Raw genomic sequence first — 22,080 nt, forward strand, 5'->3', positions numbered from 1 at the left:
TGCTGAGTGAAACAAGCCAGTCAACAGAAGGATGAAGACTGCATGAACTCACCTCTGCAAGGCATCTAAAATAGTCAAACTCACATAAACAGTGGAAAGATGGTTACAAGGGGCTGGCCGGAGACAGAAATGGGGAATTGCTGTTCAGTGGGTGGGAAGCACTGATACAAGGTGAGTGTCTACAGACCTACCTGCAGCCCTGTGTAATGATCCTATACTGGTTCGCCTAAGGATTCCTTAAGAGGGCAGGTGTCAAGTTTAGTGCTCACAAATAATAAAAGCTAGAAAACACATAAATAATATAAAAAAAAAATTCAAAGGGGCACAGGAAGTTTTCTGAGGTGACGTTTATTACCCCAACCAGTGAACTGAATCCACTAAAGATGTGCAGCGTTTGGTACAATCACACTCCAATAAAACTGTTAAAAAATACTTCACCCTTTCGTCTTTACTCTAATGTGGACAATGGAAAACAAAAAACCACACACGGCTTACACCATGTTTGCACTCTCAATCTCTTTGATGGACAGTGAGTGTTTGACAATCACTGCCTGTGAAAGCACCATAGTAAGAACCTGGGGTTAGAAATGTCCCCCTGTACATCCCATTTATCAGTGTGAAAACTCTGAACAAATACAATGGAAATCAACTTCAGTGGTTATTACCAGAGAAACTCAGAACCTTGAATTCTTGATTGCCAGGTCTTCGTTGAGAGTTCTAACAACCCCAACAAAAATTCAGAGTAACACAGCAACACCTTCACTGAAGTTTTGTTTTAATCTGACAGAACCCCTAACCCAAAAGGCCACATCAAATTAAATGACATCCAGTTTGACTTTGATGTTCATAGCTGCCAGTTCAGCTACAAAATACCGGAAAACATAAGGCACAGAAACGGTGTCAATAGTATCACTGCGATTACACACAGTACAGTTGTATTTTCGGTTGCGCATGGCCGACCACGACGGGGGTGGCTTCTCCAACAGCGGAGAGAGCAAACTGCCACACTTCACACACACGTGGGCTACTGACCGGTCAGAACAGTTGAAGAGGCGGTCGTGAAGAAGAAAAGAAGTTCCATGAGCTAAAAGAGCATCCCGCTCCATTTCCCCAAAGCGAATCCCACCCTGCACATTCCTCCCCCCAATGGGCTGGTTAGTGACTCTGTCCCTGGCTCCTGTGGTTCTGACCTGGAATTTGTCTGAGACCATGTGGCGTAACCGTTGGTAATAAACTACGCCTATGAAAATGTCTGCCTCCAGTTCCAGCCCACTGATGCCACTGTACAGTCTCTCGGTGCCATAGTAGTTATAGCCAGCAGCCTTCAACATCTCACCGAAGTATTCCAAGGCCGAGTTCTCCTCTGAAAAGATGAATGGTGTGGCATCGTGACAGAGACCATGCAGAGCTGCAGACTTGCCTGCCATGCTCTCAATTAACATACCAATAGTCATTCGGGAGGGGAACCCATGAGGGTTGAACAAAATGTCTGGGACCATCCCGCTTTCAGTAAAGGGCATGTCCTCGGGTGGCCACAGTCTGCTCAGGATGCCCTTCTGACCGTGACGGCTGGCAAACTTGTCTCCTATGGTTGGATTCCGAGGGACTCTCACTGTGATGCAAACACACTTGAATTTCCCACTGCCGGTGTCATTACTACACACTTTGATGTTATCCACAATACAATTTTCTTTACTCCTAGGAAAAATTAAACCATACAAAAGGTCAAACCATTTCTCTAAACTTACACAGGTATATAAGTTTTATATATAATTAGTGCTTCATAAAGGGCATTTGCAAAACTTTTTCTTAACTTTCATCTCTAATATGAACACAGTTGGGATCCCTAAGAGTTTCTATGAATAGGGCTGCTGGTTATGTTCACTACAGAACTGTTCCTTAGAACAACTATTATAAAACTGGTATGAAGACCTACTGTTAAAACCCTTTTTAGATATATAAAATAAGCTAAAAATTACTTATAAACTCAACATTTTAGCTAGGAAACATTCCTAATATGCATGAGAGGGATGGTCAAGTCTGAATAATATACTTATAAACTAAACCAGAACTCTCATCAATTACAGTTGACGAGCAGCCAAGCAGAGGCAGCGCAGCAGACAGCAACTTTGTCTCGTTATATAAATGCCAATTGACTTATTACTGCACCAGTAACTGAGCTACCACTCCTATTTCTCCAAAGAGGCTCCTGTTAAAAGATTACTTTCAACAACCTCCAGCAATTTCACTGAGAAACGGCCTCTAACATTAGCCCCAGGCACCACAACTTACTTGTAGAACATCACAGAGCTCTCGCCCGTGTTGAGGTTTATGTAGCTGTAGTACGGGTCCCCATACTGCAGCTGTGCTCCGATAAACGGCAAGCCGTCATCATCTAACTTCTGCACAGTCCGCGGGTCACCAGGTCGGACTCCAAACACCAAACTGTCATCTCCTTGTTTAATTTTTTCAGAGAGATCTATGAACTCAGACTTGTAGACACTTCCATGGGCAAAGCCTCGTTCCCAAGAAGCCTTATTCACAATCTTTGAGGTCAAAGAATCAAGGGAGTGAAGAAAAATGAGGATTTTCAAAATAAAACTGAGCAGAATTATACTCGGTTTAGGTTAATTGGCATTCGGTTTAAAAACTATGCACAGTTTCCCGGTCACCTACCCTAACTACTGAAGTCCAGACACTTGCTTATAAATGGCCTACAACCTAGGCACGCATAAACGCAAAAGGCAGACTACCCGAGACTGCTTCCCCTCTACTCACCCCCACACTGCGCATGAAACATGCGTATCTGAGTATTCAGTGCATGACCCTCCGGGCTGCCACTTTTCACTCAGACCAGGAATTGACCACTTAACAGAACACTCACGCGCCAAATAGTAGGCACCCGGGGACACAGAAATAGTCCTTCAGTGACCTCACAGTAAAGAAAATAGTAAAATGCTCAAAGAACAGAAACATTCTCAGCAAAACTTACCATGGCGTCTTCCATGTCATAGCCAGTGTAGGAGATGACAGCAACGACGGCGTTGGTCCCGATGGGGTAGCTGTCCATGTCATAGTGGTCGTACATGCATGGCCTCACCAAGGGGCTTTGTGGGGTCTGAAGACGATAGAGCTTATTATCCGATCGGTCTTGGTAAGTGAGAAGTGGGAAACCCATAGTTTGCTTACCTACAAAGGGACAAACACCTTAGCATTTCATTTCTCCCCTTGATTATAAAGTGATACATAAAATTGGGAACAAGTAAACATTCACAGGAGGGGAATGAACAAATCAGTCATGGCGGTTAGGCTCACAATGTTACAGTATCGCAACGTGCAAGCGCCACAACCAGACCAGGAAAACAGTGCTGAGAAGGAAAAAGCACAGAAATGTGTTTAATGTGATACCATTTGTAACATACCCCAAGCAACGCCACTCCCAGTTTATGGGCACGTGTAGGAGAACAGAAAGGGATGGGGACGTAAAAGGGACGTAAACACTGTAGGGTGTTACTGGGGGAGAGAAGGCGTAAAAGGGGACAGCTACTATTATTTAATTACTTTCTTATACACATATACAGAGCAAAATGTGAGTATTTGTTAATTCTGGGTACCGCCATACAGGGGGTATTAATAGTCTTTGTACCACTTTATTGTATCAATTCAACACAAATGATTTTAAAAACTAAAATAAATATGCATACATAGTGGAATTCTTTGAAATACAGAAAAGGAGACTGCCAACAGTGGGGGATTCCTTCTACACAACCACTTTCAACATGTAATTATAAGACCGAGAAAAAAACAAAACAGAACCAACTATATATACATACATGCCACCTGAAAGTAGTGGACAGTAACCAAAAGCAGCCAGAAACTAGAGAGGAATTTACATTTGGGCAAAAGGAACTGCACTGGGTAGATTTCCAGGTCAGTTGTTGATGTTATTGTTATTATTTGGCCTACTGGCCCAGTCAGTGTAGTGGCTACAACTTAGATAGAAAATCCCAGTCTGACTCACTTTGAGAACCAAGAGACAGAGTTCAGGGCACTGTAGCAACTGAAAAGGGGGTAAATTCCAGAAAGGAGAGAACCACACAGGAAAAGCCTTAAATTCTTTATAGGAACTGATCCCAGATCGTCGGTGGAGCCCTGCACGGTACATGCACAGGACCTTTCCAAGCAGCCCCCAAGAGCAACTTTAGCTGCTGTGTTCAGCTAAGTTATCTACCATTAAATCTAAAATCCCACACTCTTCAAAGGAACATAACAGAATCCATGGTCTTTAAAACATATCATTCATTTACAATGTCCACGATATGATCCAGTATTATTAACACTAGACATAAAAGACACAGGAAACCACTTTGAGTACTGACCATATTAAAGGAAAAAAAAAAAAAAGTCAATGACTGATGACATTCCGAGATGACCCAGACACTGGAATTAGCAGACAATGACTTTAAAACACCCATTGCATAAGTGCTCAAAGATATAAAGGAAAATATGTTCACAATGAAGATAAGAATCTCAGAGAAAATTAAAACCCTAAAAAAGAAATAAATGGAAATTCTGGAAAATGAAATATCTGAAATGGAACAAAAAGTCTGAACATGATGACAGATCAATAAAAAATGATACAACCTGAAAAAAAAGAAAAAGATGGAAAAAATAACAGAAACCCAGTGACTCATGGGACATCAAAAGTTTAACATACGGATACATAACTGAAATCTCAGGACAGAGAGAATGGGGCAGAAGCATTATTTTTAGAAATAATGGCAGAAAGCTTTACAAATTTATAAAGTTTTTAAAAAAACAGATTTAAGAAGGCCAGCAAACCCCAAGCAAGACAAACTCGAAGAACGTCTTACGTGGGCACACTATAGTCATTCTGCTATAAACCAAAAACAAAGAGAAAATCTGAAGGACAGAGGAGAAATAACATATTACCTACAGGGAAACAACCAATAACTACTGCCTGCTAATTAGAAATGAGAGACCCACAGTAGACAGCTAGTCTAGTATTTTATATGGGGGGAAAAGTCCTGTCAAATCAGAACTGCATGCCCAGTTCCTCCAAGGGAAGAGGAAATAAAGATGAGTATTTCAAAGAAATAAAAACTAAGAGAATTTGTAGCTAGCAACCTGCAACTGTAACAAATGTTGAAGGAAGTTTTCAGGCCAAAGGGAAATGACACTCCAGGAAAACGAAACCACACCTTGGACACAGTCAGGCGAAGACTGAACACGGACTAGGAAATAGTGTGGTGATGTCAGCAGGAACGAACGGCGCGAGAGAGACAGTGATGTGGGCGGCTTGCAGCCGTCAAAAAGGGAACCACAACATCTCAACAAATTCAAGCTGTCAAACAGTTTACAAAAACTACCTTTTTTTCAAAAATGTTAATAACAAGAAAGACAAAGAAAGGCTAAAGTTCTGTTCTAACTTAAAGGAAATTAAAGAGACAACACAATTAACTATGAGGTGTAACCTTGGACTAGATGCTACACAGAAAATAACTGCCATAAACCCTATTTTGGTACAACTGGTAAATGTCTGAATGAGGACTGTAAGGTGGTATGATGATGGCAGCGTGAAGATTCCTGGCTTTAATAATTGTCCACGGTTATACGAGTGAACATCCTTGTTAAGAAATACACACTGAAATATTTAGGGTAAAGAGGCACCAGGCCTGCAACTTACCTTCAAATAGAAACAGTACGAATGGGGCAAATGTTAACATGATGTCATTAAGTGTTTACGGAGTTCTTTGTACCAGTCTCACAACTTTTCTCTGAGCTTGAAATTATTTCAAAGCAAAATAAGTCACACGCACTTCTCTTCTGTAAGCATGCCTGCCAGCGTGCCCAAGCCACCTTACCCATCTGGCACTGGTACATGTTCCTCGGACTCTGGTTGTGGTCGGAGAAAGGGATGAAGTTGGCAATGACACTCAGCAGGCTGTGAGGGAAGAGCTCTTGGTGGGTGGTCACGCCAGCAGAGACCTCTTCCTCAAAGACAGCGATATTCATGAAGAGCTGGAGAGGAAGGCCGAATGCTCACATGTTAGCTCTTTCTCTGAGGTCAGCGCTCCAAGTGTGGAGAGGAAACTTCCCCACCCAGCACACTGAACACAGCAGGGAGCCTCAGGAAGCCCCCAGTCAGCACTACCACATGCCTTACACACTGCATTATAAATCTACCCTGGACCCACTGTGGAGGGGGACTGGAGGAAAAAAGTTTTTAAGTAGGACAAAGTGCAGTCTTGCAACGACAAAGACATAGGCAAAGACTGTGAGTGAATCTAAGGGAATGAACAGTTCAGCCCAGCAGCCAAGGCACAGCCGGGGGCAAGGAGCTCAGGGAGTGGGGCAGGATGGAAAGGGCAGGCAACAGGACACCTTTCAGGCTCAATGTGTGAGTGGCGGGGGAGCACATGAAAACTGCTTCCAGTTGGTCATGAGGGAGACAGAAGGAAGTTTTCGCTTTCTTTCAAACGTTGAAGTGTTACTAAACGAAAACACTTTTAAAAAGCAACAGCTGAAGCCTATGGAAGTTGTGTATGACATGATCACATACACCCACCAAACACAGAGCGCACACACCTGCTCCATAGTTCCAATCAGCTCTTCTTTGCCTAATTCCAAGTTCTGCACGGGCCGCACCAGCCGACAGGGAGTGGTGAAAAGGAACAGGCCTGGGTACAGACTCGGTTTTCCTGTTATGGGCACAAGGGCCACCTCCATCCAGGGAGGAATTCTTTTTTCTCTCAACACCTGTTTTCAACAAAAAGAGAGTACAAACCAGAACAAGAGATACATCTTACATCTATCCCTTGCCAAGAATAGGGATAGCAGGCAGAATGGGGAAGGAGGTGAAATACGAAAAGAAGTATCTTAAGAACTTACATTAGTTACACAGGTAACAAACACAGTGCCTACCAGCCCCATCCCCTCAGAGAATGCCACCCACCCCATACCCACCAGCCAAAGCTCTGCTTTCTTGGGGCTCAGCCCCACTATCAGGCAAAGCGGTGCCAGCTTAAAGACTGAGACTGCGGGAAAAGGTAAACCAAGAACGTGCACGCAGACGTACTAGCGGAAACTCTATTCTCTGATGAATAAAACACAGATTCTGGTTTTATTTTTAAATGCACTGTATTTTCCGGACCATAAGACACACCCTCTGACCCCCAAATTTGGGAGGAATAATGGTTGTTAATGCTGCTGTTGAGTTCTGTTTATATTGGTGAAATATTATGTTATTTATGTTATTTAATATTTTACCGCATTTTTTGCTCTGAAATTTCTCCCCCTATTTTCCTCCTCTAAAACCTAGGCATATCTTATGGTCCGAAAAATACGGTGTTTAATGAAAGGCCCTTCCACTTGGGAATTAAAAAGCAAAAGAACCTTCTATTAGTTTACTCCTGGGCAAAAGAAAAAATACAAACCAAAATTACAGAACTCTGAAAAAAGATAAGAAAACCTATATATCAGAACAAACACACTACAATAAAAATTTTAAAAATGAACGTAAGTGAATTAAATTCTTAAAAGTTAAAAAAAAGTGTAGGTAAAGAAACTATAATGAAGATAAAACCTGAAATTATGGGTCCACTTTGCATACCTCTAGGAAACTAAGATGTAATGGAGAAAATGGAGTCACCAGAACAAACCTCAACAGAGGCAGAGAGCTTAAAGAAGACCGTTTCCACATCAGAAATAAAGGAGCCAAAGAAAGCATCAGACGGTCTCACAGGGACTCTGGCAGACCTGCGCCTAGGTGGCCCAATGTTCCCCAAACTGCTCCAGAGCACTGAAAACTTTGGGAAAATCCCTTTGTTCTTTTGATAAAGTGGAGATTTAAAACATCTTCATAAATTATTAGTATAAGAAACTATCAATATTTCTTAAATAAAGAACACAACACAACAATTTATTCCAGGAATTTAAGACTCATCATTCACCACTATTATTAGGGAATGAATTAATACAATACACCTAATATGTCTAAGGGAAAAATCTTAAATTTTTCCACAAAGATGCCAAAAAATTAAACACAGAATCTCAGATGATACAATTCCACTTCTAGATACACACTCAAAAAAATAGAAAGCAGACTCAAACAGAAATTTGGACACCCATGTGCACAGCAGCATGACTCACAACAGCCAAAGGGTAAGGGTGACCGAAGTGTCCGTCAGCAGCAGATGGACAGACACGCACAGTGCGGCCTACGTGGTTACTAGGAGGTGGGAAGGGCAGCGGGGAGTTACTGTGGGACGGCACAAAATTCCAGTTCTGGACCACATGAAAGTCCAGAGGATGGACAGGGTGATGGATGCACAACATGAATGTACTTAATGTCACGGAACTACATATACCTGAAAATGGTTAAAATGGTAAATTTTATGTGTAGTTACAAAAACAAAACACAACCAACCCTACAGAGACCAGGGTAGAGAGTCAAATCTGATATAATTAGAGAATCAAAATAAACATTAGTAACAGAATACTCACACCATAAAAGAAGCATCGCATCTATAGAATCTCTGCAAATGTATACAAATGAACAAATAAACAAAGCTCTCCCTTACAGAATGGCAACAAACAGAACAAATGATGGGGTTAGAAAACAACCATCTGGCAACTGTAACAGCAATCATCAACTCAGCAAAGAATCATCAATGGCACAGTAACAATTGTGCAGAGGACACATCACCTCCACTACTGGATAGAAATTTGATGAGGAAAAGCAAAGGGCTTCCAAATATCTCTCCACAAATTACTGGTAAGAGAAAACCTGTAATAATAACAGTAGATTAACCTGAAAAAGCACAGCCACAGAGTGATCAAACACTGACATCACTGGTCACGGAGCAAGCCGACATCACAGCCCCCTGACACGGCATCAGGAGGAAGTGACTCGTCACCAAGAACTAGGAGACAGCCTACACAACAGCTGCCTGTACTCTTAAAAAAGGTCAAGACATGAAAGGCTAAGGAACTGCTCCAGATCGAAGGGGAGTGAAGAGACATGACAAGGACACTAACACAGGGTTCTGCGGTGGTCCCAGACCAGAGGGGAAAGACACTCTGAAGGCCATTACTGAGAAACTGGTGTAATCTGAGCATCAGCTGTAGATTCTACCAACCCGACTCTCCCTGAGCTTGATAAGAGTGCTGCGTCTTCTGTTACTGAAGAGAAGTTCTTGTCGTAAAACACCCTGCAGTCTTTGTGGAAAAGGGGGCATGTCTGCACACTATCATCAAATGGTTCAGAAGAAAAAAACGTACATGTTTATAAAGAGCAAAAAAATGATAACAATTGGTGCATCTGAGCAGTGGGCATGTGGGAGTTCTCTGTGCTGTCCAAACACCTTTTAAGTGTAAAATTATATCAAAGTAAGACCATTTTAAAAACTAAAACTACCATATTTTGCCATATATAATGCGTGCCCACAATGTGTGTGCATTATACACAGGAATATTTTACCTATGTACAATGTGCATCCTTACTTCCCCCTCAATAATTTGGGCAAAAAGGTGCATTATACATTACAAAATATGGGATAAAACAAAAACAAAACAAAACAAAAAAACCCGAAACTTAAATGAAATAAAATAGAGCCTGAACTACAGTTCATCCAACTGCCAAAATACAAGTCTTGTAATGGCCAAGACTCTAGTTAGAAGGAAATCCCCAAGAATGTCCTTCTCCTTGACTTTTTAATACATTTTCAAGACCAAGAAGGCAACAGGGTATGACTTATATTTCACATATTTTTGGCATTACTTGAAATACAAACTTCATGTTTGAGGTCCCCTACATGCCACTAGAATTTACAAAGAAGTTAAAATTTGTTAGGTTAGCAGACTAGGGCCTCAGTGAAACTACCAAAATAACAAACAAAAGTGAACAGGTCAAGTGTCTGTCACTGACCCAACCTATGAGGTCAGTACCAGCAGATGGGAGGCACTATTCAGAATCAGCTTCTGACCGCCCCCCCACCCACTTGTGAGCACTCTAGAATGCCCTGGGGCAACCTCAACAACTGGACGTGGACTGAAACCAAAGATGAAGGGAGAGAACAATTCACAAGGACTCAAGGTTACCTTGAAATGCCGGAGAGAAGCCGCCACGCTAGGAGCAAGCTCCTTATCCACCCAGCCAACCATGACACCATCCAGCAGGACAGGGTAGCACTCAGCATGAGGGCGGTGTGGTGCTCCATCAACTGGAGTAACCCCTGGGGAAGGAACAGACAAGGTCATAACACCAAGATGCCGTTTCCAACCTTAGAAACTCCTTCCAGATCGGTCCACAGCTCTACCATCATTTTAGATATCTAGTTATCTTGTCTCCAAACCAGAATGTTTTTCTATTTCTTAAGTAAGTTTCCAAGTCATTTCAGCAAGGACACACGAGAACAAGTGACTCTGGCCTGTGGGGAGACCAGCAGGGACAGGTGTCCAGGAGGCTTTCCATGTACACCTTTTATATTTCATTGCTGAGCCATGAAAACATAATTAACTTTGCCCAGTAATTGAACTACACTTGGCCACTGTTATTCACACAGTCTGTATTGGCAAATTGGCCCACTCGCTAAAATTTATTTGTAACCCCAGTACCAACAACTAATGGTGCTTTCGGGGTCATTCAGTGACCACACTGCACCACCACACATGCCCCCAACTGCAGCCCAGAATGTCTTCCTCTCTCAGCTGACTGACTGTAAACAAGCACCCTCTTGGCGGTCTTCTCAGTGCCACGTGCACGGCGTTCCGGTGCTTCTGCTGGAGGGTTTCACTGTTTAAACAGCCCCTGAGGCGCAGAGCCACCCAGAGTAGCTGAGCACAGGCTGCGTGTGCCCCATGAGGAAAGCACCTGTTAGAGCAGCACACGGTGCTACTGGCTGAGACTTCGATCGAGGTTAGTGAAGCACAATGAACAGAGACACAGAAAACGAGGCAGTATATCAATTCGTAACAAAAATGTAACTAGAGGCTCATGGAGCTGAACCTTTACTTCCCCTGGGAGCAGTGGCTCTTCCCTACATCCCCGGTTAGTTGTGACTTTATCAGGAAGCAACTCTAATAAAGTAAAAACAGAATACTCTCCCACAATCCATAAATACCTACTGAACACTGCAAGTGTACAAAGTACCACAGGTTACCCACTTGGTGCTAGGCATTTTCCGTTGTCTTCTTTCCCCATACCAGAGCCTTTCCCATTTCTTCTGCATGGGATATTCTGTCCACCTCTCCACACTTTTTCCTCCTTCCTACCCTTTCCTGAACTCTGACAGTTTAATCACTGGTAGCAAACAAAATGATTCTTTTCCTTATAGACAGAACCTGCAGATTACACTGATTATGACCTCTCGATCTCAAGCAATTGTCAATTACTTTCCCTGGGGATCCCTTCTGAAAGGCCATGGTCTAACTGGTAGTAATACTTTTAAGCAGAAATTTCTTGATTCTTGATCCAACGACTTTCTGGTTGCTAAAAAATGTCTGCCACCTGCCCTGGAGGGTGTGGCTCAGTGACTGAGTACCGGCCTGTGAACCAAAGGGTTGCTGGCTTGATTCCCAGTCAGGGCACATGCCTGGGTTGTGGGCCCAATTCCTGCACAGAACAGTAAAAACAACTCCTGCAGGAATTCTCTGCTCAGCGCCCCATGGCAGTGTAACTTCACAGCCTTACCCTGTGAAAATGCACACACCCACCAAGACTGTTACCCTGTCACGTACCCAGGTTGCAGAGTAAAGCTGGAATAGAAGCCGTGTACACAAATTGCGTGACGACCTCACATGTGGCAGTTAAGTGGTTCATCAAACCACAGGGCTCCCCATCGGGGGTGTGCACAGGGCAAAGGAAACCCCAGGATTCTGGCAGCAGCCTGCGCACCGTGGTGGTCCTCATCTTGGCAAAGTCAGCCCCTCTGTGCACACAGCGGAAATGGGAGAGATAGCGGACGAAGTTCAGCTTATCAGCCACAACACAAAGTCCAGAATCTTGCAGGAAGCCAAGGCCTTAATAAAACAAAAGTCATTCAAAAACATGCTAAATTTAACAAAAAAATTTTTCTTAGAGGCTCTGATGAAAAACCTCAGAGCACACCATAAATCACAGAGTGGATTATTACAAAGTTTACTAATTTAGATGAACAGAAATACTTTAGGAAAAAGTAGTAAAAATCTCCAGATTTCACAAACTGCATCAGCCCTGACTGGTTCCCTATCTCCTCCAGAACCTCCACTGTGGGGAAACTGTAAACAGATAACAAAATAGTAAGAAATTAAATGGGATTCATCAGACAGGGCTGGATAATATACTAGCAGTCATTAGTTCTAAAAGAAACTGTGTTAGTTTCATCTGCTTAAAAATGCAGATTTCTGGGCCCTCAATTGTCACTTTTAAGATTTCCAGGCAGCCCTGGCTGGCGTAGCTCAGTGGATTGAGCGCGGACTGGGAACCAAAGTGTCCCAGGTTCGATTCCCAGCTAGGGTACAGGCCTGGGTTGCAGGCCATAACCCCCAGCAACCGCACATTGATGTTTCTCTCTCTCTCTATCTCCCTCCCTTCCCCTCTAAAAATAAACAAATAAAATCTTTAAAAAAAAAAAAAAAAGATTTCCGGGCCATTCTGATGGAAGCGGTTCAGGGAAGGGCAAGTGTGAGAACCCCCTCAGGCCACCTGTGCAGGTGACGTGTCCTCAGATCATCACAGCTGGATTCAAGCCACTCAGGCTCCTGTTGAAAGCCCTTCAGACTGTCACACACTTGTCAAAACTTGTAACATGAAACCTGTCTTTAAAAGTCCACTTATTTAAATAGAACCTCTCACAATGATAAAAATCTACACTAAGCAAATAATTTGAAAAACAAAACTAAAATGAACAGTAATTTGCTGCAGCCTATCTATTTAGTTTCACCTGTTTTAGAACGCAGATTCCCAGTAGCAAGAAGATATTCAAATGGTTTTGTAAGGTCTGTTCCCAGATTTAAAATCTTCATCAAATTTTCAGGGTTTATAGACATGTTGGTCTTCTGAGCCTTCTTGTCTAAACCTATTTTAATAGATACTAACCACGCTTCCATTTTTTCCTGAAATAAAAAAAAATTAAATTAAAGTTTACTTGAAAGGCTATACTAAAATTACCAATAACAGAAAACCTCTGCCTGGTATCAATTTTTTTCAGGGAAATTGTAGGCTGCTGAAAATTTTCAATCTAATTTTATGTCTAGCACAGACAGAAACAAAAGTTTTCACCTCTCGGTAAGAATTTAAATAAGAACTTGTGACTAGATGGGGAGCTGGGAGATTTTTAATTTAGTCTTCTCCATCTTTCATCCCACTATGTTATCTCTTGGATTAAATCATTTTAGGGCTAATATTCAAAATATAAAATACCACCAAATCAACTTGAGAAATTGTCTGTGCATGCCAACACTTTCCACACACACACACACACACACACACACACACGGCTCTCATTACTGACAGTAACTGTGAACACTGAATTAGCAAGCGCTAGGCCAGGGGTGCCAAATTCATTTTCATGGGGGGCCACATCAGCCTCGCGGTTGCCTTCAAAGGGCCAAATGTAATTTCAACTCCTTAACTGTTAAGGAGTAGTTACATTTACACAGTCCTAAAATTATTTCGGCCCTTCGAAGGCAATCTCAAGGCTGATGTGACCCCCGGTGAAAATGAGTTTGGCACCCCTGCACGAAGCCATTACTCCTGAGTGCACACAGGATTAGGTTCCTGAAATCCTCAAGTCACAACATTCTCGTCAACTGACCAACACATAAGCTTGTTTTCTGTGTTTCTGATGAGAGACACTCTGCTTTATGTTGCTGACTCACGGCCATCGAACTCACAGCCAGCGGCACTCATGACTGAACGAAGTTCATCTAATGCTCGAATATTCTCGTAAGGCACATCCCAGCCTTCCTGTGTTTAGGGATCCCACACAGCACTTCGGCACTATGCCTACAGGCCATTTTAAACAAAATCACCAACAAAAAACAGAAAAATATCCCAAACAGACTCCTGTTCAGTATGAAAGCTGAAGCGATATGGCCCAGCATCACCTCCTGGGCCTCAGCAGGAGTCTGGGCATTGAGACACCCCAATTTTACCCCTCCACGCAAGTCTGCAGAGGACCGGAAAAGCTGCAAGCACTGATGCTGGGTTACGAGTAAATCTCCGTGAGCAGGGGAGTTGAAAACAGGGACTCTGCAAACAAAGGGGACTGCGTACTACATGTGCACAGGCCTCTTACATTTTATCAATGTCATGACCAAGATTTGATGCTGTCTTTACTTGGCTCAGATAAAAATGTCAGACATTTCTGAACCTGGTATGAGCTAGGATGTGTGACTAAGTACCTTACTGGTAGATAAACAAAAAAATGTAAAAAAGAGATGATATATGTGGCCCAAACGAGAAATCACAGACACGCAGGAAACAACATCCCCGGGTGCTGTCCCCCATCCACAGAGGCACACGGGGCCCGGCTGGAAGCGGCATGCACCCACCTTCAGAAACATGAGGAAGAGCTGCCCGGGTGTGAGCACCTCCTGATTCACTAAACTGTCAGGATTGTCCTCCATGCACTCTCCTTTGGCCAAAGCAAACAGCTTCCGGGTCATGAGACAAAGTACATAAAACTTTTCAGTATTAGATTTCAAGTGGATACAAATACACTGGCTGTCAAAATAGAAAGAAAACACTGAAGTGATTCAGAGGCTACTACTACTCGCATTCTACTACCCAAGGCCCCCAATTCATGTTTACTTAAAAGTTCTTACTCATATTCAGAAAATCCCTTTTTATCTTTTAGGCAATATGAGCAAAACAGGACACAGTCACAAACAAGGTCTAGAGCTGTGTGGGCCAACATGGTACTGATAAGCCACACAGGCAATTCAAGTCTCAATGAATTAAATTAAGAAATCAGCCTCTCAGTTGCACTGGCCATTCAAGTGCTTGACACGGCCCGTGGCTGTGGGCTGGACTGTGTGGATCCAGAGCAGGTCACCAAAGACAGAGTCCTTGCCTTGGATAATAAAGGGACATGATGCCTACAACTTTTAAATGGTCAGAAAGAAAAACATTTATGTGTAGAGAGGTAAAGCAAATGTAGTAAGTGTTAATAGTCAGCATAAGTGTCCAGTGTTTTTTTCCAACTATTTTTGCAGCAATTCTGGAAGTTCGAAGTTATTTCAAAACAAAAGTTAAAAAGTGTATTAGACTAAAATGATACCACCACAAAACCAGAGAAGGTGGAGCTAGCCACAGAAACAAAGTTAGCCGCTGCTTCGCTGGACCAGAATTCTACCCGCCGGTCCACTTGGATTCCCAGATGACTCCTCAGCCCCAACTACATCAACATGAAAGACCAGTAACCTCTCCTTCCCCTGCCACCAAAGACAGTTTAGGTAAAAGCACACATACTTAAACAAATACTCCGCAGCTTGTTCATTTGAATACCAGTCAGGAAGACTGAGTTTTACCCTGAAGCGTTCACCCAGATAGTCAAGGACCTGTTTTTGTGTGGAACAGCCCTCATCCATTACAATCCTTAACATTTGAGAAACTGAGTTCCTAAAGAAAGAGTTGTCTTCTTTTCCTTTGATGAGCTCCTGGAAGATCTGGTAATCGGAAAAGCTGACAAGTGCCTAGAACAGAAAAGAGATTTTCTTTTGAATCGCTAATAATAACTAAACCATCCAATTCACTCAGTAACAAGTGTCTCCTTTTTTTTCAACACCCAAGAAAAATGAGTACTTCACTATGGTTAACCTGAAGGGCACTGCTGGGAAGAGGGGCATCCTGGTGTCCATCTTTGTCCAATGATCCTAACCTCCTGGAATTCACAAGCTTGCACCAAATCACTGCCTATGTGACTGAAGAGAACATGGCGAAAACGCCAACACGCGACTCTCAAGGCCAGGTAACAAGGCCAGTGTGGCTTCCCCATCGTTTTCCTGGCTAACTCTCTGGGGAAGGCGGCTGCCTCAAGCAGCCTATATAGGAAGGCCCAGCAGAGAGTAACTGAGACCTCCAGCCAGGAAGGAACCACCTTGGAAGTACACTCTTAGCCCTGGTCAAGCCTGCTACACAACTGCAGCCCATCATGACACTGCACTGCCACCTGGAGACCCCAGTCAGAGCTGCCATATTCCTGACCAAAGAAACTGGGAGAGAGGAATATTCATGGATGTGTTTTCAACCACTGAACTGCAAAGCAATGTGTCACGGAACAGTAGGTAACTAGTACCGCAAGAGCTCTAATAAGGAAAAGCTGTTCCCTCTGCACAGAACATGACTTCCAACAACTCTCTTCCTGACAAAAAATATATATTCACCAAGTCACACCTTAAGTGCAAATCCCAAAGGAAGAAAGAACAATTCTTTCCGGTAAATAAAGTTCAACATAACCGTGCCATTTTCCAAGTAGTGAAGGTTCATATTGACAGCAGAATGTTCTTCCCTCACACAGTGCATTGATACTCCTGTAGGAACGGAAAGGAAAGTCAGAAATCAGTAACACTATAACTGCTTCAATTATTTATTCTGAGTTATCTTTACCCTCTTAGAAATAATTAGAGCCAAATCATTAAGTTTAGCCAAGACTGGCAAACAAAAATAGTATCTCTAGACCTTGCCAAATTTCCCCTGGGGTGCAAAATCTCCCTCAGAGGCCAGGAGGCTGCCGACCAGAGACCCCCAGGGGAGTGCCACGGTGCCTGAACCAGAGGCCTCTGGGGGCCCACACTCACTTCTGGCCAAGTCAGGCAGCTTTCAGCTCCAGACGCAGGAACATAAATACACATTATTTCAGTTTGAAAGGTAACAGAAAATAGGTTTGTTACTATGAAATCTCAACACAGAAATGCTTAACAAAACAAAAATTTAGATGTAGGGGTGGGTAAAAGTAGGTTTATAGTTGTGAGTATACACGATAGAGTTTATTCTTATATGATTATTTATTAATTATTGTATTATTTTCCATACATACAACCGTAAACCTACTTTGGTCCACCCCTGTATATGAGAGAAAAATATCAAACACTATTTAGATACATCTCCTTTTTTAAATTTTTATTTTTGTAAAAGATTTTATTATTTTTAGAGAGAGAAGGGAAGGGAAGGGAAAAGAAAGGAGGATAAATATCAATGTTTGAGAGAAACATCAGTTGGTTGTCTCTCATAGGCCCCCAACCAGAGACCTGGACTGCAACCCAGGCCTGTGCCCTGACTAGGAATCAAACCAGAGACTTTTTGCTTTGTGGGATGATGCCCTAACCCACTGAGCCACACCAGTCAGGGCACATGTCTTTTAAAAAAGGGGGGGGGGGGGGGGGGATAAAAGTTTTCTAAAGGAACATTCCAAAAATCACTACAACTTACCATACTGAGTATAGCCAGGTCCCCTGGCTTTCCATTTTGGTCTGATCATTGCAATGGGGAAATTTCTCCGAGGCATAATCAACATTCGGATGACCTTTTCAATGCCATTGACTATGAAATAGCCTCCCATCTCCTACCAAAGAGATGAATTATAATTTGGTAAACAAATATAACTGTAAATATGAAACTGACCACTGCAAACACCAACCCCACCCCCAGCAGACCCGGGGCAATGTGTGGAAGTGGGGGCATGTGCAGGGGGAAGAGGCAATGGACCCCCTGGGGAACTGGCGGTGTGCAAATTAAATCTTCTCCAGTACACGAAAAGGTCTCAGAGCCAGGGAGAAAGTATGGAAGGAAGTCAGGGGAAGTCAGAGAAAGGTAGAGAACTTTTCTCTACCAGACAGGTTCACTCTAACTTGCCTTTCTGTTCCCTAAAATGACTTCAGTCTTCAAATGACATTAAACAAACAAATAAACAAATTATTCCAAAGAAATGTCTAAAAATGAAAATAGTAACCATTTTCATTCCAGACAAGTATGGTTTCCTAAGTAAGTTTAAAAACTGATAACCATACGAAAGCCCTGAAAACCAGAAATTCAAATTAACAGAAAAATATTTTTAATACCTCCAGTATATATCACATTTCTGTAATAAACAAAAAGCTACTATGAAGCAGGCAGATCACACTAGGTGCTCTATGTCATCATAATGCTTAACCTCATAACAATGAGTAAGATAGCTAGTGTGCCCACTTTCAGGAGAGGAAACAGGCTTGGGGAGACTAACTCCCTAAAGCCATACAACTGATAAGTGTAGCAGCTGAGTGTCAACCCCAGATGTGGCACCAAAACCTTCTTCCCACCAGATAACAGTCTCATTGTAGGCAGTCCACATATATTGGATTACTTCAACACAATACTGCAAAGCCACCTAACACAACTAAAAAGAAATGCAAAGGAAAGGCATATGAGGCATTTAATATGCTCACAGAATCTTACCATCTGCAAAGCAGACATTTTGGATGTTCTGTGGTTTAAGATGGCTTTAAAAACAGAAATATGTCTCTAAATATATACCATTCAGAAAATTAGGGGATAAAACCTACCAATTCTTCCCCCCATAACAATATATCCACTAACTGCAGAGCCAGTTTTTCATACATTGCCTCATTTGAAACTCATTATGAGCTGTGCACAGTAGGCAGACAAGATATATACGCCCCATTTTTCCTACCCACAACTGGAGGCAGAGAAAGAAAACTAACTCCCACTGGCAAGCTTCACATCTCACTCCCAGCTCAGACCCCTTCTATTGTCACCGGGCCATTCAATGCCTTGGACCCCTGAAATTACCTCTGGTTCCTCATGGTGCTCAATGAGGGCTTTTGGAGATAGGGTGTATAAGTTGCAAAGCTTGGACTTCACCATGATGGGTACATAACCAAGAAACTGCTTAATGGTTCCTTTTGAGATTCCATTCACTGCCCAGCTGATATCGGCCTAAATGGAAAAAAAAATACTTACAAAAAAAGAAAAGTATCTCGATCTACAAGAACAAATGAATATTTTTAAAAGAGGAAGATTATATATTAGATGACCTTATGTTTCAGATTTAAAAGCTGGGATCTCTTGGACAGTACTAAGAAAGCAGAATTCTGGTTACATCTTATGGGACACCAATATTCTCAGACATGTACAGTGTATGAGTCACACACTGTCACTTGCACTCACCGTCAACTTTCCCCGGTAGGTACTCCTCCGGCCCCGGCATTCTGCAGGATAAATGTTGAGCTCTTTGCAGATGCTCCCTTTGGGGACTGTGGGGGGACTGATGACAGCATCCACAATAGTAAGTGAGATACGCTCATCTTTGAAAGCAAATTCAAATGGAGGTATAGCCTGAAATACAATTTGCACTATTAATTGCTTGCATATCCAAGGTACCTTTTCACTAATACCGTGAATTTTCTACACATATTGTTGCCTAAAATGCTACTGTGACACATCTAAAAAGGCAGTTAAAGCTACATCCAGTCTACTCATACCCTCACTATGCACCAAAAACCATAAGGCATTAACTCAGATTACCATGTGTCAAATTCTTGAGTAGACGCTAGGGACATCACTGTGTACAGAACAAAGCTGTCCTCTGGAATCAAGTGCCTTCTCTCTTCTTACCTTGTACCCTCTACATGCATAGCAAGACTGGTGGGACGGCTGCTAACAGAGCAAGGATATTGAGGTATCATGTGACTCAGGACCCCACATTTTAATGCCATTCTTTAGGCTATTTGTACATTTCATTCTGCGTGCTCTCTTACTTACGCTGGAGCCATTCAAAGAGAAAGGCGCTACCATGGTGGGTTTATCCCTTTCACAGTATCTGCTTTTCTACCCCCTGGGGAAAGCTTTGCTGTCCCACTGAGCTCTCCTACATATTAACTATGAACACTTATTTATGGTTGGGGATCTCAACCCATACAGGCCACTTGCTCTCACAGTACCCACTGTCCTACAAAACACTATGGTTTCCAATCCCATATAAATCCAGAAATCACAAATACATCTCCTGGTCGAATTGAGCTCAAGGCCGGCGCTGAGCCTGGCACCATCAATAAGCACAGCTATTTGGGACTACGCTATACCGTGACCTCTCAGCCATCTCATCTCTCTGGAACCCTGTCCCGCCTGTGCCCCACTCCGCCTCCTGGGTTTCCCCTTCCCGCGTCTCCCACCCGCCGCCCGCCGCCCGCCGCCCGCCGCCCGCCGCCCGCCTCCAGCTCCTCCGGGCCCTCTCCTCTGCTCGACCTAGAGGCTCCAGAGAGCGCCGAGCTGCGGGGAGCCTGGAGGCGCCGCACTCACCTGTACCGCGTGGCTGAGCCCCTCGCGCACCGCGTAGTTGAAGGATTCGACGTGCGCCTGCGTCAGCTCCTGCAGCGCCGGCTTCTGCTGCTCCCGCGGGACCCCGTAAGAAGGATCCGTCAAGTGCTTGAGGCTGGGCCCACTGGGCAAGCCTCGCCACCGGCCGCCAGGATCCATAGATCAGTGCACGCCGGGCGCCAGCGAGCCTGCCCAGCGCCGGAAAGAGAAACTGTTCCCACAGCCTGCTAGAAAAATGCAACCCCGCTACTTCCGCCGGACCTTAGCCCGTTCGTTTTATAGGGTCGACTTGGAACCGAAACCGTGGAGTGATGGGGCCGGTTTGAAACTGTACCTTGACAGAGTGCGTGACTCCCAACTCAGTATTCCCCTGTGGCTCTTATTCGCTCCGTCAGGGCCCGGGAGACCAGTCTGCAAAGGTCTCGCTTATTCCCCTAGACCACTTTCCGACCGTTGCTGGTGGAGACCCTGTACAGACCACGGCATCCTGGCTTCGAGGGAAAAGTTGGTTGACTGCTCTCTCTTCCCAACGACAGTTGCAAAGGCTCCTCACCGGAGGGCCCAAGAAATGGTCTGCCTTCGCTGCCAGTTGAGCCCCCCTCATCTTGTAGGCGGAGTCCTGGGGGACGGCACACGACAGCCTCCGAGGGGCCTCCCAGCGGTCCCCAACCTTTCTGGCAGCAGGGACTGGTTTCATGGAAGACAATTTTTCCACATGGGGTGGGGGTGGAGGATGGTTTCAGGATGATTCAAGCGCATTACATTTACTGTGCACTTTATTTCTACTATTATTACATTGTAATATATAGTGAAATAATTATACAACTCACCATAATGCAGAATCAGTGGGAGCCCTGAGCTTGTTTCCCTTTAACTTCCCTTTAGACGGCCCCATGGGGGCGGGGCGAGGGATAATCTGTATTTGCAGCAGCTTCCCAGCACTAGAATCACCGCCTCAGCTCCACCTTGGGTCATCCAGAATTAGATTCTCAAGAGGAGCTGGCCACCCAGATCTCTCCCATCTGCAGTTCATAGTAGGATTCCGGCTCCTCTGAAAATCTTGTAGGCTCTGCTGATCTGGCAGGAGGCGGCGCTCAGGCGGTAAAGCTAGCGAAGGGGAGCAGCTCTAAATACATATGAAGCTTCGCTCGATCGACTGACCCTCGCCTCCTGCTGTGCGGCTCCCTGCACCCGGTCAGTCGCCTGGGGTGGGGACCCCTGCTTAGGTCTGAGTCCTAGTAATCACTGTCTCAGAATAGGGACTTATCAGGGAACTTATCAGGTGTCTCAATTTCGTGTCGGGGGGGTGGTACTGGGTAAAATCAACAGACAATACACCACACATAAACTGTACCCGTTGGTAGGTTCTGACCTGTATATACACTGGTAACACTATTGCCACAATTAAGATAAAGAATTAAAACACCACTCCCAAGTGTCCTGCCCCTTTGGAACCCCTCCCTCTAGTCCATTTCATCTATTTCCTGAGGTACTGGCCTGTCGTTTGCTTTCTTGTGGTATCTTTGTCTGGCTTTGATATCAAGACTATTAATATACAATGACTTGGGAAGTGTTCCCTCCGCTTCCATATTTTGTAAAAGTTTGCGAAGGATTGGTGTTAATTCCTTTTCGAACACTTGATAGATTTCACCAGTAAAGCTATCTGGGGCTATTCCATTTGAGAAGATTTTTTAATATTCAGTGTCTCTACTTGTTAGGTCTATTCAGATTTTCTATCTTCTTGAGTCAGTGTCATTAGGTTT

At 43.7% G+C, this 22,080-nt stretch overlaps 1 protein-coding gene across 1 annotated transcript; it reads right to left on the minus strand.

The window, feature by feature from the left end:
• Positions 1–329: 329 nt before the first annotated feature.
• Positions 330–20,941, minus strand: POLR1B (RNA polymerase I subunit B). Its single transcript, XM_028514685.2, has 15 exons — positions 20,300–20,941; positions 19,169–19,336; positions 18,791–18,937; positions 17,435–17,567; positions 16,400–16,536; positions 15,476–15,699; positions 14,557–14,728; positions 12,945–13,116; positions 11,761–12,042; positions 10,123–10,256; positions 6,610–6,780; positions 5,886–6,042; positions 2,993–3,189; positions 2,293–2,546; positions 330–1,698 (listed from the first exon to the last, which is right to left on the minus strand). Exons 1-15 carry the CDS (start codon positions 20,474–20,476, stop codon positions 816–818), a joined length of 3,408 nt encoding a protein of 1,135 aa, XP_028370486.1. The 5' UTR covers positions 20,477–20,941; the 3' UTR covers positions 330–815.
• Between the last annotated feature and the right edge of the window lie 1,139 nt (positions 20,942–22,080).

Source organism: Phyllostomus discolor, chromosome 6 (assembly GCF_004126475.2).
Source record: "Phyllostomus discolor isolate MPI-MPIP mPhyDis1 chromosome 6, mPhyDis1.pri.v3, whole genome shotgun sequence".
Classification (NCBI taxonomy): domain Eukaryota; kingdom Metazoa; phylum Chordata; class Mammalia; order Chiroptera; family Phyllostomidae; genus Phyllostomus; species Phyllostomus discolor.